Below are 15,031 nucleotides of genomic sequence, written 5' to 3'. Positions count from 1 at the left end.
ATTAGATGATTTGCCCCAGTTTACATGGGATTAGATCATTTGGCCCACTTTTCATTTTTCTTTTGATGATTTGCCTTTTTCAATTACTGAAATCATTTGCCCTGTTGATACTGACCAAAACCCCAAGTTTTCTCTGAACAAAGGACTGCTGAAGTATAAAAACAGAATTTATGTATGGGCCAGTACTGAATTCAGGAAACAATTGTTACAGACCTTCCATTCCTCTGCCTTGGGAGGGCATTCTCGTAGTAAAGCCATTACTACAGATTAAAGAAGGTGTTCTATTGGCCCAACATGAAGAAACATATAGAGGACTTTGTCAGCCAATGTCTTGTTTGCCAATTGAACAAGGTGGAACACATCCATCCTCCTGGACTGTTGCAACCACTCCCTGTTCCTGATATGGCCTGGGCACACATAACAATGGATTTCATCACTGCCTTACCAAATTCATAGGGAAAAGTGGTCATTCTAGTAGTGGTGGACAGACTGACCAAATACTCACACTTCATACCCCTTGCACATCCCTTTTCAGTACAAACTGTGTTTGAAGCTTTACTGGACAATGTCATTAAACTACATGGTCTGCCTATCTGCATTGTTTCTGACAGAGACACCATTTTCACTAGTAAACTGTATCAAGAGTTGTTCCAAGCTTTTGGAGTGAAGATCAGGTTCAGTACAGCTTCTCATCCTCAAAAGGATGCCCAGACACAGAGAGTAAACCAATGTTTAGAAGCATACTTGAGAGGGATGGTGTTCCAAGAACCGAAGAAGTGGTTGAAGTGGTTGCCTTTGGCTGTATTGTGGTACAATACCAGTTACCATTCTTCCTTGAAATGCACTTCATTTCAAGCATTATATGGATACAAACCCCCTCAAGTTGGAGAGTTTGCTGTTGACACAACCCTGTCGCTAGTAGCAAGATTAACAGTGGGTGAGAGGGAACAAATGATGCAAAAACTCAAAGCTAACTTGGAACATGCACAAAGCAGAATGAAGCATTTTGCAGACAGAAACAGAACAGACAGAGCTTTTGAGGTGGGAGACATGGTATATCTTAAGATCCAGCCATACAGACATAATGCTTTTGGTCTCAGAGGATCTCTGAAGCTGAGATCAAAGTTCTACGGACCTTACAAAATTTTGGAGAGAATTGGAGAAGTTGCATATAAGCTACATCTTCCAGAGGGCACAAACATTCACCCAGTTTTCCACATCAGCCAACTCAAGAAACACGTAGGCCATCAAGTTGTGCCCCTACCACACGTTCCACTGGTGACCTCAGAAGGATATGTCAAAACCATTCCTATAGCTGTGCTGGACCGCAGAGTGATTCAATGCAACAAGACTCCAGTCGGCCGATGCTTGGTGCAATGGGAAAGTCTCGCACCTGATGATGCTACTTGGGAAGATGCAACCTTCCTCAATAAAACATTCCCAGGTCACAAGCTTTTTCGCCTCGAGGACAAGGCGGTTGTCATGGCGGCGGCTTTGCAAGTCCTGAACCTAGGAAGTACTGAAGATCGACACCAACTCTGTTTCAGACAAAGAACGGCTGAGATGACAAGGTGGCAATTCAAGCGATCCAACGGCTCGGATGTGACCTCGCCGATCACGAGTAGTTTTAAACCTTTTACTGTGTTGTAACCGTTAAGTGACTGTCAGTGAATTACCGCGTGAGCTGGAAGGGACTATATGTAGCGCGAGTCGTGTGAGAGTGAGTAAGTCGTTTTTCCCCAAATTCATTAGCGTAGGTAGAAACCCTAGTTCATCTGGTAAGGCAGGGTATCTGGGCTTCGATCCCCAAATTGTATCAGCACAATCCCTCGATTCACTCTGATTCAATGAATTCCATATAGATCGGTGAACTTCTTGTGTTTCGGTTCTCACATGTATATGGAAGAAAACTAACGAGGCATTAATCTTAGAGAACTATGGTTGTATGATACTAATTCAGTTAATTCCCATCATTGATCTCTACTGACTGCTGCCATATAGGAAGAAGAGAGGAAATCTGAGAGCTCACCTAAATTAGGTTCTTGGAGACCAGATTCCTCATCTGGGCTTGACGACCTGTAATCTGCTGCGACACGAGCCCTTTCCCGGCACCGCAGATGTTCGCCATCTCCCTCTCTCTCTGGTGTTAAGGAGAAACAAGTAAAGGAGGGGAGGAAGAGGAAGAAGACGAGTAGGGAGACTGGAGTCAATTGGGGCTTGATAAGTAAGCAGGGAAGCCAAGCTAGAAACTGAAGAAAGTCTCCGATGGCTTTGTTGATTCTCCACCATGTGGGCTGGGGCCCGCCATGCACTTCAGCTTTTCCTTTGAATCAAACCGCGTGGCCTACTTTCCGCTTTACCATCTTTTTAAATGGAAAACTTGCCATCTTATTATTGGGGAATTTCATTTTTTGCTACCACTTACTTTGGACTTTGATGATATTTTGCCACTACTTACTTTGTACTTCCTCCATAAACTAATATAAGAGCGTTTAGATCACTATAGTAATCTAAACGCTCTTATATTAGTTTACAGAGGGAGTAATTGATTTTTTGCCACCACTTTTTTTGCACTTTGATCTTTTGCCACTTTATAACACAAAAACAATCTTTGCAAATGATAGATGAAATACATGCATAAATCAGAGGACAATTATACCCTTGTACCTGTTTGACTGTAATTTAGGTGCATCTTCTTCTAGTTGCATCTTCTTCTAGTTGCAGCTACATGCCTACATATAACAAAGATGAATAAACCATGACAGGCATTGCCTCTCGTTCTGAAACTGATGCCGTGCTGAAGGTATGCTGTCAAGATGGGTTAAATCTGAATCCATATTGGCTAAATATGAATTATATATCAAGGGGGTGGCTAGGGTGACTGAATTTAGAATTTTGACAACCGGCTAAAGTCTGTGCTGCGTGCACCTCCCTACCCATCCGACCCTCCCAAAGCAAAGCTCCTTAGATTAATTGAGCAAAGCTCCTCAGAGTAATTGATCTTCCGTTTCATTGTATTCCATGGTGTCTCCACTTCTCAAAATATAAATATTTTTCTAAGAAAGTATGAATTACAGGCATTGGTAATACCCTTTAAAAAGAAAGAAAATAAATACAAAAATTTGTGCTTTTTTAAATATGAAAGAATAACATATAATAAATCAATATTCCCACAAATAAACTTTCCTAAGAAGGACTGAATTAGCAGCATTGGTATTACCCTTAAAGAAGAAACCGAAATACAAAGTACAACAAAATCAAATAATGAAGTTTTCTAACGAAGAATAAATTAATTGCGTTATTTGATTTTGTTGTACCAATAAAGGGAAAAGATGGGTGACAGAGAGTGCAATGGTGGCCGCGTTGGCGCTTCCAGGGCCATGAGTCCACGATGTAGGTCCACACGAGCGCAATGGCCAGTAGTAGTCCCCCGCAAGCAGTGATGATTCCTGCTATGGCGCCTCCAGAAAGCCTGTCGCCGCCATTCTTGACACACGTTGCGGGGCACAAGCACTGTTGCAGGGGGCAATTCTAGCCCGGACAGAAACATTGGCAGCAGATAACTGTGGTACCGTGCCTCTCGCGGAAGCAAAACCGGGCCTCTTGTGGAAGACAAAAAAAAGAAAATGTTTTTTTATTTACGAGAGGCACGGTCGTGCCTCTCACGGAAGTAAAACCATGCTTCTCGCGGATTCTCGCGAAAGAAAAGAAAGAAAACACATTTTTTCGTTTCGAGATCGCGAACAGGAAAAAAAAACGTGTTTTTTCATTAAAAAAACATTTTTTCGAAAAAAGTTTTGTTCAAAAGCTAAGGAAGACCGGTATAAACCGAAAAACCGGGAAAAACCATCTAAAAACCCGAAAACACGTGCGAAAATATAAAAATAAAACAAAATCCGGAGGAAGCTTCCAAAGCGCGACACATGGCGGTGGCTAAGAGCGCGCCAAGTGACACAAACTCAGTACATCCCAAGTGACCCCTGGGGAGACAGGGAACTAGCACTCTAGTTAGTTCCTGTCTCAAACTCCACATTGATTACTTATGATTTAGGTTTGGTTGAGTTTTTTTTGTTTGGTTGACCATTGCCAACCGGCGTACGACCGAGCGAAGAGAAAAATAGAATAAAAGGAAAAGAGCCCAAAACCGCATCTGTGGGGAAGAGCCAACCGAAGCCCAAACCCACGTCTTTGCAATGGGCCCACCGAAACCCAAACCCGCGTCTTCAACCCTCCCAAAGCCGCGTTCCCCTTGCTCCCTCCCCTTCCGATTCCCGAATCCCAAATCCGCCGCCCGCGCCTCCCCAAACCCTAGCTCGTTCCCCGCCGGCCGTCACCTCCATGTCCCATGGCGCCCTCCTCCGACCTTCCCGCGGGTTGCACGTTCAACCCACACGATGCCGACCTAATCTCCGCCTACCTCCGCCCCATGAACCAGCCGCCAGCTTCCTGCACTCCGCCGACGTCTACGCCGCCGATCCGGCCACGCTCGTCGCCGGACACCTGCCCGCGGTCCTGGCGTCGCCCAAGACCAGCGACGAGAGGCGCTACTGGTACTTCTTCGGCTCCGCCAAGGCCAGGTCCGTGCGCGACAAGCGCAGGTCCCGAGTGGTCGGCGACGGCAAGGGCCAGTGGCACTCCGAGAAGGGCAGGAAGGTTGTTTCCGATGACCAGGGACGAAACATCAGAGGATACAAGCAGGAGTTCACCTATAAGCCCACCAACGCCGACGGATCTGAGGAGGAGGTATGGCTCATGGTTGAGTTCGGTGTGGATCAAGAAGATGAGGACGAGACCGGCAAATCCATCCCCACTCTTTGCAAGATCTATCCAAGCCCGCGTAAGCCCAAATCATCTACGCCCATTCCGTCGACATCATCAACACGGATGAGGAATAGGAAGGCCAGAGATACGCCACTGCCAGCATCATCTCCTGTGACTGAGACGGCGGCTGCTTGTTTCCCCTGCGGCACCAATTTTGCGACAACGACTTGGATGGCGTCTCCTGGGACGAGCTTCTTCAAGATCTCATGTCCGGCCTCACACCCGACCAAGTCCTGGGCGACTTGTTGACGCCTGTCCCCGAACCAAATGCCAATTGCAGCTTCTACATGGCCCACCACGCCGGTTCTGCAGTGAGCAGCTACTGTGACACTGTCCTGGACGAAGGTGGTGCACGCATGGTTTTTCATGACAATTCTGACTTGTTGATGCCTGTCCCTGAATTAGAGATCAATTACAGCTTCTCCATATCGGACCATACCGGTTCCACGGTGAGCACCTATCCATATGACAACATGGTCCTCCATGGTGGTTCAGTCACGCCCTTCTCTGAGATTTCTGATCAAGCCAACTTCTTCAGGCCAGTCTTTGAACCACAACCTGTTGTTGAGTCACAGAGCAAGAGTACAATGCTAAATTGCAGCTTCCTGCAGTGTGCCCCAAATGCTGGCACTTCTGGTTCTTGGACAGGAGGCGACACCACGGACGATGAAGTGGCCTCGATCAATTGGTATGGTTCTGCTCCAAGCACACCGGTGACTCTAACCGAGTGGATGATGCAATCAGCATTTGCCAGCACATATCAGTTCTGAAGCTGACCAGCTTGTACTGTCTTTTTCTGTTAGGCTAAGGATAGGATACATGTTTTTGTTGCCTGTACCAAGGTTCAAGACCTTGATGAGTTGGCTGAATGACGATATAGTTTTGACTTACCATGATCTGGATATGTATGTCAGTATGCATTATTAAGTAAGAAATGGCTAAAAGACTGGGATGTGTGTGTCATCTTTAACTGAATTTAGATGTTCCTTCAATCTGAATTTAGATGTTTTATCATTCAGTATGCACTTAATTTGCTTGTGATTTCTTGTGCTGTAAACTATAATTAATCGTCTTTAGCTGTTGTCTATGATCCTACAGCTTGGCTCATGCTCTTGGAATTCTTCGCTGCCTGATAACTAATGAAGGTAGTATATATCTGGTTCATAATGCTAAATTAATTGTTATTTTTTCACTTTATGATAGCCCACTAGATTAGTTGGTGAAGTACACATATCATCTTACACTTCCTATCTGTGCAGACTGCAGACAGACAGTGGATTACTCTAGCTTTCAGGCGCTGATCAAGTAACTACATTGCTAATCAGAGACACTTCTGTTTACTGGGAGCTGGCAGTACTACTGGCTTGCTGCTTGGAAACTTCTCTCTGGTAAAGATTTACTACTAGTACATAAGCTAAATGATTCCATGTCCAACTGAATTATGACTGAGCTTAGATTGTTAACTGAATTATGACTATGCATATACATTCTTAAGTAATGTGTAAAAAGATCGGGATGTGTATCTAATCTTTAACTGAATTTAGATGTTTATTCAATCTGAACTGAGTTGATGTTTTATTCACCATGTGCAACCTTGTTTTTTCCTGTGTTATGTAAACTGTAATCATGTTTAGCTGTAGCTGTTGTCTTTTATCTTACAGCTGACTCATGCACTTGGGATCCTTTGCCCTATGATAATTAATGATGGTAGTATGTGTAGTTTGGATCTTAATTAGAGCGCCAGCACTTCTAACAGCTAGTGAAAATTAAACGCAATTGAACTCATGGAAAAGGAAAACAATAAATCTAATACTAAGACATTTTAACACTGTTCTAGCTTACTCCTTCAGTACGTAGACCTGACTCTTCAGATTGGATCCCCTTTCAATAAGTAATTCAGCATTGCCTCCAACCTCCATCAACCGGCAAGTTGTGTCACTCAATGATTTCCCAAATTTGTGGAGCTTCCATTGATCAATTCTTCCATTCCACTACTACTATGACATGGAAAACTAGTTCCATCTCCAACAAAAAGTAAAATAAAACACAGGTGCCACAAGCACAGAACCCAAAATGCAGGAACCGACAAGCAAAGAATCATCTTAATTCAAGCCAGGAACCGATCATGTTTGCATGGTCATCCCAACAGAAATTCCTTCAACATGCTTATAAATGTATACAATAAAAAAAGCAACATCACAGATGAAGATATCCGCAGCTCTTCATTGCCTAGATCTGCTCGAGCGCCTCGAGAACCACCTTCATCGAGGGCCTGCTCCAAGGGTCCCTAGCCAAACAGCTCAGCGCCACATGCAACGCCTGCCGGGCTTGTTTGGAGTTGTATTGGCCCTTGAGCCGGGGGTCCATAAAATGAGAGAGTTTTCTCCGGTCAGTCAATGACTTTGCCCAGTCGATGATGTTTGTTTGCCCCTTGGGGCGGTTGGGATCCTTCGCAAGCTGACCGGACAGCATCTCCAGGATCATAACCCCGAAACCGTAAACGTCGCTCTGCTCATACAGAAGGCCTGGACATGGTTCAGAGCATGAAGTGAGAATAACCACCAACTGATAAAAACAGCTAGTATATGTAGCAACATGTATTCTTATGTAAACTATTTTAGTGATCTTAAACGTCTTATATTAGTTTACAGAGGAAGCAGATTCGAAATTTTAAAAGATTTAATGGAGCTAGAAAGTCAAAATTTAGTGTTCCAAATCATATGTTCTTTTTTCCGAACCGTGGGGAAGAGCTGCATGTCATTCATTACGAAGAGAGTATAGTGCTGAAGCCGGGATGGCCCTTATATTGCCAAAGATGGCACGACCGAAGCACACCATGATATCGCCAAATATGGTTTCTACAGGATAAGTAAAATGTGCATGTTCCTCTTTGATCTTCTGTAACCTCTTCCCTTGGTTTAAATTTGGCGATGAAGTTAACACTGAAGCAAGAAAATGAGCACGGCCCAGCGGGTCACCACACATGAAGGTGGGCAACGCGTGGCAAGCCGTGCCTCCTATCAAGTGGTATAAATGATTGCAATGGACCACACATTATTCTTTTCTCTTTTTATGGAAGGTGATGGTAGAGGAATGCCAAAGGAATTGTCAGCACATGGATCAACTTACTTTGACAATTAACTGCTTGAGAAAGCAATTGTTATGAATGATCGACAAGCCTATTTGATGCAAAACTCTAAATCTGGAAAGATATGATGAGCGAGGACACACACCACTTATTACATATTCTGGAGCTGCATAGCCGTGGGTGCGTGTGGGCATGATAGTCATACGCGAGTTGCCGGTTGACCCAAGCTTAGCAAGCCCAAAATCAGAGAGCTTCGCGTTATAGTCCTGACAGCAAAACCCGGTCAGAATTAGATCTTCAGAAATAGACAAGATATAGAAGACACATTGCAGGGTAGAAAGCTTACTGCATCTAGAAGAATCTTGGAAGCCTTCAAGTCGCGGTACATAGCTTTCTTCTCTGATGCATGCAAGAAAGCAAGTCCTCGAGCTGCACCGATGGCGATCTTCAGCCTCTGTTCCCATGATAGTGGAAGACATCTTCCTGAAACTAATTACAATTGCCTCCGGCTTCAGTGTCAGTACTTTTCAGTCAATTGGTCTTTCAAGAATTGCAGACACGAAGAAAAAACACAGCCAGCATGAGCAAAGCCATGAAACAAATGGTCATCAGCAACAGCTCACCTGTGAATAGATGGTCTTCCAAGCTCCCTTGGGCCATGAACTCATTCACAAGAAATAGTTCCTTGCCCTCCCAGCAGTAGCCCAGTAGCTTGACAAGGTTTGGGTGGGAGAACCTTCCCAATAGTTTTATGTCCGATTGCAAATGGACAGCCAGAAATTTCTGTTACGCATGGTAGTTGCAGCAACATTTAGAGGTGACGACTCTGTTGGAATTTCAAAATTCAAGATTTACTTAATCAGTAGTATAAGGGCCAGATTTTACCTGCCATTCCTCCTTTCCATGCATGATAGCAACAGCCATGCCAGGGCCACTCGTTATCGGGTTCATCGTCTTCTCATCGACCCACGCTTTGTACATGCACCCGAAAGCCCCCACCCCTATGAAACTATTTGGCCTGAAGTTCCTGGTAGCTGTCTGGATCTCAAGGAATGTGAATTTCCGGAGGTTCGGTGCCTCCAGTACTTGGCCTTCGAGGAAACACCCCTGTTTGGTTCCACCGTTTGTACCGTCGCTGCCGGCAGAGGCCATGAAGCTGGTGGTGGGACTGCTGCTTGTTATGGAGTTTATTGTCCCTGTTATACAATTAGCACGCATTATAACATACAGTACTAAATTTGATCATCACAGATTTCTTTTTCATAAGAATGGGAAAGTTTTTTTTTAAGAGTACCGTCACTGAATTGTACGAAGAACATAGAGTTCAGCTGAAGTAGGAAACATGTAGGATGGCATGAGCAAGATATGGTTGCGGTTTGCCACAAAGTGATAGTATATGGTTCCTGCAGCCTGTATGATTTCTGAAAAATAGGGAAAACTACCTTGTTTCTGAAACTGGGAAAAGTACTCTGTTTTCCGAACAAAGTACTTCTAAATAAAAAATATGTACTCCCTCCGTCCGGAAATACTTGTCATCAAAATGAACAAAAGGGGGTGTATCTTGACGTATTTTAGTTCTAGATACATCTCTTTTTATCCATTTTGATGACAAGTATTTTTGGACGGAGGGAGTAGATGTTTATCAAAGAAAACTAAGGGCGCATCAAGCTTAGAGAACTATGGTTGTATGATACTGATTCAGTTAATTCCCATCCTTGATCTCTTATGACTGCTGCTACGAAGAAGAGAGGAAATCTGAGAGCTCACCTGAATTAGGTTCTTGGAGACCAGATTCCTCATCTGGGCCAGACGGCCGGTAATCTGCTGCCACACGATCCCTTTCCCGGCCACCGCAGATGTTCGCCATCTCCCTCCCTCTCTCTCTCTCTCTCTCTCTGGTGTCAAGGAGAAACAAGTAAAGGAGGGGATGAAGAATAAGACGAGTGGGGAGACTGGAGTTAATTGGGGGCTTGATAAGTAAGCAGAGAAGCTAAGCTGCAAACTGAAGAAAGTCTCCGGTGGCTTTGAAGAAAGTCTCCACCGAGTGGGCTGGGGCCTGCCCCGCACCGCACTTCAGCTTTTCCTTTAAATCAAACCGCGTGTCCTACTTTCCGCTTTACATTACCATCTTTTGGAATGGAGAACTTGCCATCTTATTATTACTTATTTATTTAGGTGCATCTTCTTCCCTCCAGTTGCAGCTACATATAACAAAGATGAATAAGCAATGATAGGCATTGCCTCTGTTCTGAAACACAGATGGCGTGCTGAAGGTATGCTGTCCACATGGGTTAAACCCCAATTACCAATCAAAGAGATGGATTAATTTGCTGTCCTTGCATGCCTTTTTCTCTCTTTTTCTAAAAGCAGAAAGGGAAGGCATGCATGGAATCTTTTGGGAAGTTAGTGCACAGCAGTTATTGATGATGCTAGAATGTGTCAACTAATTGTGCACTAAATTGTTGATTTCTCTCGAGCGCCGAACTTAGCTATGTGCTTTCGTTTGGTCCTTGGTCCAGTTTACAGTACACTAATCTAAAGCCGTGTTGACCGGAGACCATGACTTATATTTCTCCCATATATGTGTTAACCTGACGCATATATCCATACATAAAAGAAGCCAGAGGAGGAGCCCCTACGGCTTTTTAATTATTATTAAGGAGGAAATGTGAGACCAGCATTAGAACCAGTGGCGGCTCCAGGAATTTGCAACCGGGTATTCATGTGTATTCATTTTGCCAAAAACATTGTTGATTTTCAAAAATTGTTACTCTTTTGCCAAAATCAACACTGTTTTGTAAAAATCATGGGTATTCACATGAAGACAAAAGAATACCCCCAGCGCCGCCCCTAATTAGAACCAAGGTTTGACCCGCGCCAGCTAGGATGCAACTCTGTACTCTGATCGAGTGCCGGAGCTTCGGCCTAATCTTTGGAGGGGCAATGGGCCAAGAAGGGGTGAAATTATGAGGGTTGGGCTAGTTTTCTTGGATTCATGTCCCAATAACTAAGAACTACTCACCTATTTCTTCATGGGCTGGGGGAGGGGGCCGCAGCACAGGCTGACCCCCACGAAGCTCCGCCACTGCTCTGACCAATGGGTTAAAACGCTTGTTGTGGTTTCTTCCAGGATTTCTTCCTGGATGTTGTTGAAGTGGTGGAGCATGCTTCACCTTTTTCGAAAGTAAAATAATGGCATAAGTTTGGCAAGAACTTTCTTTATAATTGAAACTAATGCCCCTTTATTGTTAAAAATAATAATTTAGAATTAACATAAATAGGATCTTGATCTCAAAATTAGAACACCTCTAGCGGGGAGAATTAGAGACTAACAAGAATTAGAAGACGCTTAATTTTTAAGGTGTAGCCCATGACTGCACGTGAGGTCTCCATTTATGAGCAAATCATCAGGGAGGAAGTGCAGCAGTAAGGCCAGAATAGATGGTAGCAGGAAGCCGTCGACACAGTCCTGCGGTGGACGGGGATGGAGACGACCTTGAATCCCCTTAGCACCTCTTTAGGATCGATAGTTGCAGCTGAATGTGGCTAACCCAGTGAGATTGTTATATCCAACCAACGGGAGCCCTTATCGTGATATATAGGTTAGGGGAGCGAGATTAAGTCGTTGATTCGGTGCCCCCCATCCGGGCATGTATGTGGGGAGTCACCTCCTTCTTTTTGTCTTCGTTTGCTTCAACCGTACGTAGATCAATTCCAACATTTAAGTAACGTTATAACATTGACAACATACACATAGAAATCACATTGACAACCACAATACTTGACTTTACACTTCTAATCCTCTGAACGTTTGCATTGAGCTCGTCAAGTTCATCATCATACTGCCCGAAGGAAATTCGATGCGAGCATCAAAGCAGTACACACTATATGAACTTCAAAGAGTATATGACCTAGTAGTTTCATGTTCAAAAAATTGAAGAGCCAACTGCAGGTCGTCCAGCTTGTCAATGATGCAATCGACGTCATCGAGGTCGCATTGTAAAACAGAGGTAAAGGAGATTGGATCGACACACCAAATACGATGGTCTCAGGATCAATATACAGGGCGCCTCTAGGGCTGCCGCTAGGGTTTACAAAGAGATAGGTACATGTTGTTACAAGGGATAACTACAACCCTAGATACTAACCATATCAGATAACTATACAGATTAACATTCCCCCTCAATCTGAACTTCCTACACAAAGATTCAGATTGTGCCTATCTGAGACAAACGGCACCTCGGCGAGAGGCTTTGTGAATATATCGGCGACTTGTTCCTTGGAGGATATAAATCGAACATCAAGTGCCTTGGCTGCAACTCGTTCACAGACAAAGTGGAAGTCCACTTCTATATGCTTTGTTCTAGCATGGAATACCAGATTTGCAGATAGATAAGTGGCTCCTAGGTTGTCACACCACAAAACAGGAGGTCGAGACATGAAGACCCCAAGTTCACCAAGGACCGACTGTATCCAGATCACCTTAGCCATTCCATTCGCAAGCGCCTTATATTCAGACTCCGTGCTTGACCTAGACACCGTAGCTTGCTTTCTTGAACTCCAAGAGACAAGATTAGGTCCAAGAAAGGCTGCAAAGCCACCTGTGGATCGTCGATCATCACTGCACCCAACCCAGTCTGCATTTGAAAAACAGCTTAGTAGCATTGAGGGTGACTTTCGAATAGAAAGACCCATACTGTGAGTATACTTCAAGTATCTCAAAATCCTCTTGGCTGCTGAAAAATGTGCAGTCGTAGGTGCATGAAGGAATTGACACACACGATTAACCGCAAACGAGATGTCTGGCCTTGTGAGTGTCAGATACTGAAGGGCTCCAACCAAGCTGCGATACTTGGTGCTGTCATCCTGAGAAAGTGGTGATCCACTATCCTTGCTGATCTTCTCACTGGAGGACATGGGCGTGGTAGAGATGTTACAATTGTCCATGTTAGCACGATGGAGAATATCGCTGATATACTTCTGCTGAGACAGAATAATTCCCCCTGGCGATGACTCCACGTGTACTCCAAGAAAATAATGTAAAGGGCCGAGGTCTTTGAGAGCAAAGGAGGCCTGAAGATCAGCAAGTAGCTTGGTGGTAGCAGTAGGAGAGGAGCTGGCCACGATGATGTCGTCCACATACACAAGCATGAAAATGGTAACACCACTTCGGTTGTAGACAAAAAGAGACGTGTCAGCTTTGGATGCTATAAAACCAAGTTGTTGGAGCCGAGAACTCAACCGAGAATACCATGCTCGAGGAGCCTGTTTGTGTCCATAGAGAGCTTTGCGAAGTTTGCACAAATGATGAGGAGCTGAGGGGTTCACAAAACCAGGAGGTTGACGCATGTATACCTCTTCTTGAAGAATGCCATGAAGGAAGGTATTTTGAACATCCAATTGTCGCAAACACCAGCCACGAGACACTTCAATGGAGAGAACGAGTCGCATTGTGAAAGGTTTAACGACAGGGCTGAACGTATCATCATAGTCCAAACCGTAATGCTGTTTGAACCCCTTAGCTACCAGACGTGCCTTGTAACGATCTACAGTCCCATCAAATTTGTGCTTGATCTTGAACACCCACTTGCAATCAATGATGTTCACATGAGGTGGAGGAGGCACCAACGTCCAAGTACCATTCTGGCGAAGAGCATCAAGCTCGAGTTGCATTGTCATGCGCCACTCCGGGGACGAGACTGCGTCGCGATGATCAGTGGGTTCCTGCAAGGCCAAGAACGCACGACGGGACGGATCATATGTGACAGTACCATCGGTGCGTTGCAGCGGTTTGCGAGTATGATCACGTGTGCGCGTCGTCATTGTATGCACTGATGGAGCAGACGATCCAGTGGCCACAAAAGATCCCGACAGGGCGCATGCAGCCGGGCGCGCGGGCGAATCCCCCTGGGATCCCGTGCCCGGTGGGGACGAGGGCGCAGCCGCCAGATCCTCCTCGGATCCGGTGCCGCTGGTGGCGACAGCGGGCGAACCCACCGCAGCGGCCCGATCCACAGGCGCTAGGTGGACCATGTCCCGTGGCGAGGCAGGGGAGACAGCGCCCTGCTCAGGAGTGGGCCCTGCCACAATGGGGGGCGGGCGCGCCCATGCAGAAGACGACGCAGGGGCGTCCCGACCCGCCCGTCCACAGGCGGCGCGTGATTGGCGGGGGGGGGGGGGGGAGACACGGGCCGAGCGCGGTCGGCTGGCGCGCTGCCGTCTGTTGTGACGCGGTCGCCTGTCGCCACGTCGCTGTCTCCAGGCGACACGTGATCCGAGGCGGATTCTGCAGCGGACCGGGAGACACGATCCGCCTGGGAGTCCGGAGAGGGGATTTTCTGCGCCGAAGCTGAGCCTGCATCCAGATTAGTTCGAGAAACAGATGTGCCATAGATCATGTGGTCATGTGGAAATAAAAGAATAGCATGTTCAGCAACTTGAGGTGGAATTGGAGAGGTTTGGTAATTGGCAAAAAGAAAAAATTTCTCATCAAAGACAACATCACTTGATATATATATACGAGCTGTAGGTACATGAAGACATTTATAGCCTTTGTGTCAGATGTTGTACCCAACAAACACACATTGTTGGGATCTAAAAGCAAGTTTATGGGTATTGTAGGGGCGCAAGTTGGGCCAACATGCACACTCAAACATGCAAAGAGAGAGTCGTAGTCTGGTTTGGTGGAAAATAATTTTTCCATAGAAATAAGATTGCCAATGACACGACTGGGTAGTCGGTTGATAAGATAACATGCAGACAAGTACGCCTCATCCCAAAAACGAAGAGGCATAGACACATGCGATAATAGAGAGAGACCCATGTCAACAATGTGACGGTGCTTCCTTTCGGCCGAGCCATTCTGTTGGTGTGTGTGGACAAGAGACGTGGTGGGCAATGCCAAGTTGCCGAAAAAAGGTGTTGCTAAGTTTTTCGTATTCCTCACCCCAGTCTGATTGAACACATAAGATTTTGCGAGATAGGAGGCATTCAACATGGGCAAGAAAGTCACAAAATACATCAAGCACATCAGACTTTCTCTCGAGGAGATAAATCCACACAAATTTACTATAATCATCAATAAATGAAACATAGTACTGGGACCCACCATATGAGGTTTTG

The 15,031-nt window shown here is 45.3% G+C and overlaps 1 protein-coding gene and 1 pseudogene across 1 annotated transcript; one reads left to right on the top strand and one right to left on the bottom strand.

Annotated features, from left to right (window-relative positions):
• Nucleotides 1-4,224: 4,224 nt before the first annotated feature.
• Nucleotides 4,225-5,900, top strand: LOC123135698 (uncharacterized; annotated as a pseudogene).
• A 1,005-nt stretch (nt 5,901-6,905) lies between these two features.
• On the bottom strand, nt 6,906-10,061 carry LOC123135699 (probable serine/threonine-protein kinase PIX13). Its single transcript, XM_044554875.1, has 6 exons — nt 9,677-10,061; nt 8,795-9,105; nt 8,533-8,692; nt 8,256-8,398; nt 8,055-8,175; nt 6,906-7,346 (listed from the first exon to the last, which is right to left on the bottom strand). Exons 1-6 carry the CDS (start codon nt 9,774-9,776, stop codon nt 7,051-7,053), a joined length of 1,131 nt encoding a protein of 376 aa, XP_044410810.1. The 5' UTR covers nt 9,777-10,061; the 3' UTR covers nt 6,906-7,050.
• Nucleotides 10,062-15,031: the final 4,970 nt, after the last annotated feature.

Source organism: Triticum aestivum, chromosome 6B (assembly GCF_018294505.1).
Source record: "Triticum aestivum cultivar Chinese Spring chromosome 6B, IWGSC CS RefSeq v2.1, whole genome shotgun sequence".
Taxonomy (NCBI): domain Eukaryota; kingdom Viridiplantae; phylum Streptophyta; class Magnoliopsida; order Poales; family Poaceae; genus Triticum; species Triticum aestivum.
The sequence above is the reverse complement of the archived record's forward strand: the minus strand, read 5'-3'. Positions and strand labels throughout refer to the sequence as shown.

What these genes read in the sequence shown, in the direction of transcription:
- LOC123135699 (XM_044554875.1), bottom strand. Translation starts at nt 9,776, where the DNA reads ATGGCGAACATCTGCGGTGGCCGGGAAAGGGATCGTGTGGCAGCAGAT. An exon ending in GGAAGACCATCTATTCACAG is followed by an intron (nt 8,399 to 8,532) that starts GTGAGCTGTTGC and finishes AATTGTAATTAG; the next exon opens with TTTCAGGAAGATGTCTTCCA. An exon ending in CCAAGATTCTTCTAGATGCA is followed by an intron (nt 8,176 to 8,255) that starts GTAAGCTTTCTA and finishes TTTTGCTGTCAG; the next exon opens with GACTATAACGCGAAGCTCTC.